The sequence below is a fragment of the Salmo trutta genome, chromosome 33 (genome assembly GCF_901001165.1).
Source record: "Salmo trutta chromosome 33, fSalTru1.1, whole genome shotgun sequence".
In the NCBI taxonomy this organism is placed as follows: Eukaryota; Metazoa; Chordata; class Actinopteri; order Salmoniformes; family Salmonidae; genus Salmo; species Salmo trutta.
Genome location: NC_042989.1, coordinates 35,773,296 through 35,781,437, shown reverse-complemented (window position 1 = coordinate 35,781,437; position 8,142 = coordinate 35,773,296). Strand labels below are relative to the sequence as shown.

The window sequence follows — 8,142 nt, the reverse complement described above, 5'->3', positions numbered from 1 at the left end:
TTGGTCCGCTCATTACGACGATCGTGACACTCACACTAATTGATATCATAGTCGTGAAGAGGGACACGTTTTGTTCTAAAAGTGCACTTGTTTGTATGGAGAAAGGAGTCTGTGAGACCTGTATAATGGATCATTGAAAGGACACTTGCACAATGGGATTGGTTTTGGTGGAAATACATTTTGCCAAGGTTTTGCACAAACTCAAAATGAAAGCTCTTGTAGGGACAGAATGGTTTGATTACAGGATGTGAGCTTGTCTAGCCAGGGGTGTCTTGCGCTGTGAAAAAAAACAGGGTCACATTTGGAAAGAATGTGCATGAGTTTGAAGCTGTTGCAGAGACTGTTTTAGCCCAAAGAACTGGATAAGCCATACATAAACAATGCATTATATTGTCCCTACAGGAGCTCAAACTCTGGTCGCCATGACCGAAGGCAGCAACCATAACCAGAGCGACAAGAAAGTTAAATCTTTGTTACAATATATTATTAATCATTCATAGAGAATGTATTCACAATATGACCTTAAATGTTATTTTCACAAAGGCCACCTCTTCTTTGGACATTCCGGTTTGATTACATGATATCTGTTAATTGAACCAGTGTTGTTTCTTTCTCTCAATGATACAAAGCAGAGAAAAGCAGATCGTTTTTTTATGAAGTATGAAGACTGAAATGCTGTGGAGCCACCCATGTTGGTCATACCTTTACGACCGCTCAATTATGTTATAAATGCAACATAGTGTAACCACAGCAGCGCAAGGGTTGTTCAAGTGCGGTCAAAACGACTTATTCTATATGATGATTCCTCAAGACAAGAATACATGCACTCTTAGAAAAAAGGGTTCCAAAAGGTTTCTTCGGCTATCTCCATAGGAGAACCCTTTTTGGTTCCAGATAGAACCCTTTTGGGTTTCATGTAGAATCTTCTCTGGAAAGGGTTTTACATGGAACCCAAAAGGGTTCTACCTGGAACCAAAAGGGTTCTTCAAAGTGTTCTCCTATGGGGACAGCCAAAGAACCCTTTTAGGTTCTAGATAGAAAAAAAGGTGCTAAGTGTGGATACTTTTGAATATTCCTTTTTACACAGAAAGTTTGATCAGACAGAAGCTCTCTTCTCAGTGTTTTATCTAAGTGATCATCTGAATTACTTTTAATGAGAACACGGTCCTCAGAACAGTGAGCCTAATAGGGGTACTGAAGTCTGAGTAACAGAAAAAAAATTAACTTTTCTTATTATTGTTAATTTGATTTGATATTTGAGATAATTTAACCCATAGGGCATGGGTTTTACTTAGATATTTGAGATTATTGAACACATAGACAATTAAACACAGATAATTGAACACTTAGGATGCGTTTACACAGGCAGCCCAATTCTGATCTTTTTTCCACTCTGGTATTTTGACCAATCACATCAGATCTTCTTTTAGAGCTGATCTCATTGGTCTTAAGAATAATTAGTGGAAAGAAAGATCAAAATTGGGGTGCTTGTGTAGATGTACCCATAGATTATTGAACACATAGGGCATGGGCTCTACTTTGATTTTATAATTAAACCCGTTTGGCCATCAGCTTCAGTGTAAATTTGTTCATATGACATGGGAGCAAACAGCATACGTTTAGAATGAAGTTAAATGTTGATATGCTTTCTCTGATATCAATGAATCGTTTCTGAGAGAGAGAGAGAGAGAGAGTGAGCAAGAGAGAGTAAAGCACAGAAAATTGATATTCATTCTGATGTCAATAGTTGGGGTTTCTGACTGAAGTTTATAAAAAAACAGCATGCACAGGTTACTGTACACTGATTGTACAAAACATGCTGAACTCCTGCTCTTTCCATGACATAGACTGACTGACAAGGTGAAAACAGGTGAAAGCTATGATCCCTTTTTGATGTCACTTGTTAAATCCATTTCAATCAGTGTAGACAAACGGGAGGAGACAGGTTAAAGAAGGATTTTGAAGCTTTGAGACAATTGAGACATGGCTTGTGTATGTGTACCATTCAGTGTGAATGGGACAGACAAAAGATTTAAGTGCCTTTGAACAGGGTATGGTAGTACGTGCCAGGCGCACCGGTTTGTGTCAAGAACTGCACGGCTGCTTGGTTTTTAACGCTCAACAGTTTCCCGTGTGTACCAATGAATGGTCCACCAACCAAAGGACAACCAACTTACTTGACAACTGTGGGAATGCATTCGAGTCAACATGGGCCAGCATCCCTGTGGAACGCTTTCGACACCTTCTAGTGTCCAATGCCCCGTCCAATTGAAGCTGTTCTGAGGGAAAAACAATTCAATATTAGGAAGGTGTTCTTAATGTTTGTATCAAAGAAATGTGTGGTTTACCCAGTAACCGCGTTTCCCACAGTCTACTGCGCACAAGGGAGGAAGCCTGTTGCTAGAGGCTATCTACTCAGTAATTACCTTACCATCATTTTAAATGTGACTTTAGTTAACAAAAGTTATTCCATGCAGATCAAGCATGCTAAATGAATACCCTACACATCATCTTAAATGAATTCACCTTCAGCAATGAGCGAAATGTTTTAAATAGTTATTTTCCAGAGTATAGAATAAGACATTTTATTATAAAAGTATCTCCATAAAAAGTTAACCATATTTACAAAACCAAAAATACAAGTAAAAAGATATTGCACACAATCATTATCTTCAGCATTAAAACATCAGTATCGGATTTCTGGTGAGGTACCTTTTAAAAACCGAACTTCACAAAAATACTGGCAATAAATTGGTCATGGCAAACCCTACGTTACTCACACTTTCCACACAAACATTCGCATAAAGAGAACATGACAAATATGGGAGCACAGAACAACTGGTTTTGACAAATAAACCCTTGCAGGCGTTCGTCTATTGACGTAATATGTTGAGATGTCCACGGTCAAAATAACAACTACAACTAAAACAGGCAATTCTGCAACCATTGGGATAGGCCTACATATACATCACTGGTAAACAACACAAGTGAAAATGCTTGTGTGTGTCCCTGTGACACCTTATTGGAGCCGCAACTCTTGAAAAGTTGCAGTGTATGAAATGTGTAGAGACATAACTTATTTAATGGTGACGCCTAAAATGTTATAAAACTCTAGACATGAATAACGACATTTCTTGAATTTCCAACACTTTGTCTGTATTGATCTAGCCAGTCTCTCAGCTCAGAGATGCGGTATCCCTCCGGCCCTCTACCTCCTTGGTAGACAATCTTTCCGTCTTGAAGTATGTAAAGTCTATCGAAATATGCTCCATATGCGGCGTTGGACGAGTTATCCATGCTGTCTGCGACAACAAGGCACCCAGGGACCTCACGGTTCATTATTTGAGCGGCACTGAGTCTGTCCTCGAGACAGCGGTGTTTGGGAATTTGGTAGGGAGCGTCAGAGCTCATCCATCCGTCCGACGGGTGCGCTTCCTCTATGTACACAACGACAGAGTCTGAGATATCAGCGTATTGCTGCACAACACGCTGGAACGCCTTCAAGCGTGTCATGAACGGTGGTCAGGTGCAGCTGCCAAAGTTTAGAATGAGCGGTCGCTTGTCTTTGGCATAGTCAAGAATCCGGTTGCAGCTCTGGTCGCGGAGCTGCACAACTTCTGTGTTGGGCGCTACATATCCAAGGTGCGCCGATTTTAAGAAGTCCAGTTTATGGCCATGCCAAACGGCTTTGATTGACTCCCAGCTGAACATTCGATTAGACTCGGAAATACATACTGGGGGGTCGACAATATGTCCTTCTTGTTCCTTCATTTTGGGGAAGACCCTCTTTCTTACGCAATGAAAATCGAGAAACCACAGCATTATCGCTGCCAAGAAGAAGCGAGGCAGTAAAATAAGACAGACAATTGCATTTTTCATAGCCTTGACTGTATTCATGCCGACTAATAATCGCAGACCGGCTAATATCTTTAGGCTATAGCTTCTAAAACTTCAGACAGACCGCGTTACTCTTGCGCTACGATCCTTTGCTGAAGTTGCACTCTACTTGTAGCTTCCCTTTTTATAGCACAGGCAGTGGATTTGAATGAAAAACACCCCGCCTCCAAACCGTGGCCGACTCCTCACATGGCGGGGATTACCTTCTATTCATTTAGGCTACTGATGATAGGAGAGGCAGAGAGCGAGATGTGTGTGTGTGTGAGGAAGAAAACGAGATGGCTGTGTGCGACAGAGATTTAATTCTGCCTCCTCCTCTTCATAAGTAGCCTATATGCCTGTCTTTCTCGACCAATACACCTAACCGGGTATGCACATGAAAGGATTGACCAAAACGTCATCTGTTTTTCCAAAACATCACAGGCCAATTTCTTCCGATACCCAGCGTCAGGTGTCTGTTGCCTTGTGGAGCTTTCTGCTTTGCACAATATGAAACCACCCCACGACGCTGGTGTTTGATTGTATTGCTTTTATTGAGACTGCTTATACATTTCATTATCAATCATTGGATAAGAAAGGGATCAAATGCTCTAGTATACTTAATTCTAATAAACGGCACTTGACAATATTTATTCATAGCCTGAACAAGGGAACTTTATTTTAAACGTTCCATAACACATAGCCAAAATACCTATTCGAAGTTTCAAGATGTCTATTATGTATAATTTGGTAACATTTCGTTTTAAAGTGTTGTAGCGCACAATAACGGAACAAACTATGAAAAAAACTGTGACACAAGCTCTTTTGAAAATCCTAATAGAACAACGATTCACAATTTTGATTTAGTAGCCTACATTGTAATTGCTAAACATTGTGTAACTATTCGTTGAGAGTTCACATCGACCCGTGATAAAGATTATTAATGAATGGGGCGGAAAAGGCCACGGATCATTTTTTGTTTGTTCACTAATCATCTGAATTCAATTAAATATGACAAAGTGAGTTTAATAACGATATGAATTAGGCAATGATATATCCACCACATTGCAGTTAACCATAAAACCCATGTAGGTGCGTAATTACGCACAAGGCACTCATCGACACTCTCCCACTAAATGACAATAGGCCTACAAATAATATGCATAATCAGTCTGCAAATGTTAGTGCAAACAGCAAACTGCCAGGCTAGACTATAAACGCAACATGTAAAGTGTTGGTCACATGTTTCATGAGCTGAAATGAAACATCCCAGACATTTTCCATATACACAAAAAGCTTATTTCTTTAAAATTTTGTGCACAAATTTGTTTACATTCCTGTTAGTGAGCATTTCTCCTTTGCCAAGATAATCCATCCACCTGACAGGTATGGCATATCAAGAAGCTGATTAAGCAGCATGATCATTACACAGGTACACCTTGTGTTGGGAACAATAAAAGGCCACTCTAAAATGTGCAGTTCTGTCACACAGCACAATGCCACAGATGTCTCAAGTTTTGAGGGAGCGTGCAATTGGCATGCTGACTGCAGCAATGTCCACCAGAGCTGTTGCCAGATCATTTAATGTTAATTTCTCTACCATAAATCACCTCCAACGTAATTTTAGAGAATTTAGCGGTACCTCCAATTGCCTCACAACCGCAGACCACGTGTAACCACGCCAGCCCAGGACCTCCACATCACACCAGTTCTTCCATGGCCTGCGTACTCACCAGACATGTCACCCACTGAGCATGGTGGTTATGTTTTGGATCGACGTGTATGACAGCGTGTTCCAGTTCCTGCCAATATCCAGCAATTTAGCACAGCCATTGAAGAGGAGAGGGACAAAATTCCACAGGCCACAATCAACAGCCTGATCAACCATATGCGAAGAAAATGTGTCCTTCCCAGTCATGTGAAATCCATAGATTAGGATTTCTATGGAAATGTGTTTTAAATTGTCTGACGTCCTTATATAAACTGTTAAATCTTGAAATTGTTGAATGTTGCGTTTATATTCTTGTTCAGTGTAGCTAGAGAAGACTGTATTAACTTTTTCAATGCTAGTTAAGGATATCATAGGTCTAGTTATCACGTTTCACGTTGGATTTATTAACCACCAAAAGGTAAGATGTTTTTTGTTATTGATCTGGTGTAGCTCTGCAGGCTTGCTTGCTAGTTTAAAAGACATTCAAAGTTCCTCCATAGAAACTGCTCCTCCCAGGTATAATTTTTGTGGACTTAATTCACATAATGCATGTCATAACAAGATGACCAGCAGCTTTAAGCTCCTCCTCCTCAACCCTCTTTCGCTCTCTTCCATCCCGCACAATTTCAGTCACATCTTGCGCCATACTTGTCTGTCCGTCACACATGTAAACAACTAGCTTGTCTGCTCTTTCCGCACTGATTGGTGAAGTAATTTAATTAGCTAAATGTAAAAAACGGTTGGTTTCACAGGTTAAAAAAAGGAACAGAAATTAATGTTATAAACCGTTACTTTGTTTTGGTTTGAACCGGTTCTGAACTTTATTTTGCTGGTCCGAACAGTGGAACGGTTTTTGGTTTTGTTCAGAACGAAACGATTAGGATGTCACGCCCTGATCTGTTTTACCTGTCTTTGTGATTGTCTCCACCCCCTCCAGGTGTCGCTTATTTTCCCCAGTGTATTTATCCCTGTGTTTCCTGTCTCTCTGTACCAGTTCGTACTGTATGTTTCCAAGTCAACCAGCGGTTTTCCATTCTTCTGCATTCTCTTTTTCTAGTCCTCCCGGTTTTGACCCTTGCCTGTTTCTGGACTTTGTACCCGCCTGCCTGACCATTCTGCCTGCCTTGACCTCGAGTCTGACTGCCAATCTGTACCTCCTGGACTCCGATCTGGTTTTGACATTTTTGCCTGTCCATGACCATTCTCTTGCCTACCCCTTTGGATTAATAAATATTGTAAGACTCCAACCATCTGCCTCCTGTGTCTGCATTTGGGTCTCGCCTTGTGCCTTGATATTAGGAAATCATTTAGGTTCCAACCCCTGCTGAGAAGGTTTCTGCGTTTTGGGTTAGTTACAATCATTGGTGATTTTAGCATGTAAATCTTGGTGGGGCAAAAAAAAAAGTGGGATGCATGCCAGCAAAACAAAACACTAAACAATACATTATTTCCACTTTAATGGTGACAGACGGTGCCCACAAACTGTTAGGGCCTACATAAAGCTGTCCCAACAACAGTCCCAACACCTTACCACTGCTACACCTGGCTATCAGTGGAGCCTTGTCTGGCAGCAAAACAGTTCATTCAGCCTCATTTACTGCTTTAAAAAAAACAACTGATATGGCTGCCTTTCAAAAAAACATAGCTGATATGGCTGACTTGCTTAAACAAATGTGTTTTCTAATGACAATTGAGATGTACAAACTATGGCATAAGGGGACAACAAGCAGATAAGTGGCAATCCGGAATTTCGATTAAGACATTAATGAGCGAGCTCGGACGGACATACGGACATACAGTAGTCAATATAACTATTTGTTTAGCACTTTTGAAATGTACAGCGACAGAATTCAGAACATGGGCCGTTCTTACAGTGCTCTCCCTGTACACCAAGTCAGAACCGTAGGATAAATATAAAGGGCATATAAGCAGACAATGAAAGCTCTTACAATATTTGATGATTACACTTCTCTAAAACAGGATACAGGCTACATGTGTACCACCAAGTCAGAACAGTAGGCGAAATTAAGAAGGGTAAATAGACCAAATTATTAGGGTGAGGCACATGGGCAACTAACATCTTACTACACAACATACACTTAGTATTACTTTCTTAGTGTCACGTTCATTGGAATGATCGGACCAAGGCACAGCGTGAGTAGCGTTCCATATCTTTATTATAAAGTGAAACTTAGCAAAATACAAAACAAACAATAAATGAATAAACGGACCATGACGACAATGCAACTACACATAAACAATATCCCATAACCTAGAGTTGGAAAAAATGCTACTTAAGTATGATCCCCAATTAGAGACAACTATAACCAGCTGCCTCTAATTGGGAATCATACAAATCACCAAAACATAGAAAAACTAAACTAGAACCCCACATAGAAAATAATAACTAGAAAAACCCCCAGTCACACCCTGACCTACTCTACCATAGAAAATAAGAGCTCTCTATGGTCAGGACGTGACAGTACCCCCCCCCCCCAAAGGTGTGGACTCCGACCGCAAAACCTGAAACAAAAAGGGAGGGTTAAGGGGGGCTG

The 8,142-nt window shown here is 40.6% G+C and overlaps 1 protein-coding gene across 1 annotated transcript; it reads right to left on the bottom strand.

Annotated features, from left to right (window-relative positions):
• Positions 1-2,559: 2,559 nt before the first annotated feature.
• LOC115172901 (thyroxine 5-deiodinase) lies at positions 2,560-4,156 on the bottom strand. Its single transcript, XM_075074270.1, has one exon. It carries the CDS (start codon positions 3,895-3,897, stop codon positions 3,112-3,114), a length of 786 nt encoding a protein of 261 aa, XP_074930371.1. The 5' UTR covers positions 3,898-4,156; the 3' UTR covers positions 2,560-3,111.
• Positions 4,157-8,142: the final 3,986 nt, after the last annotated feature.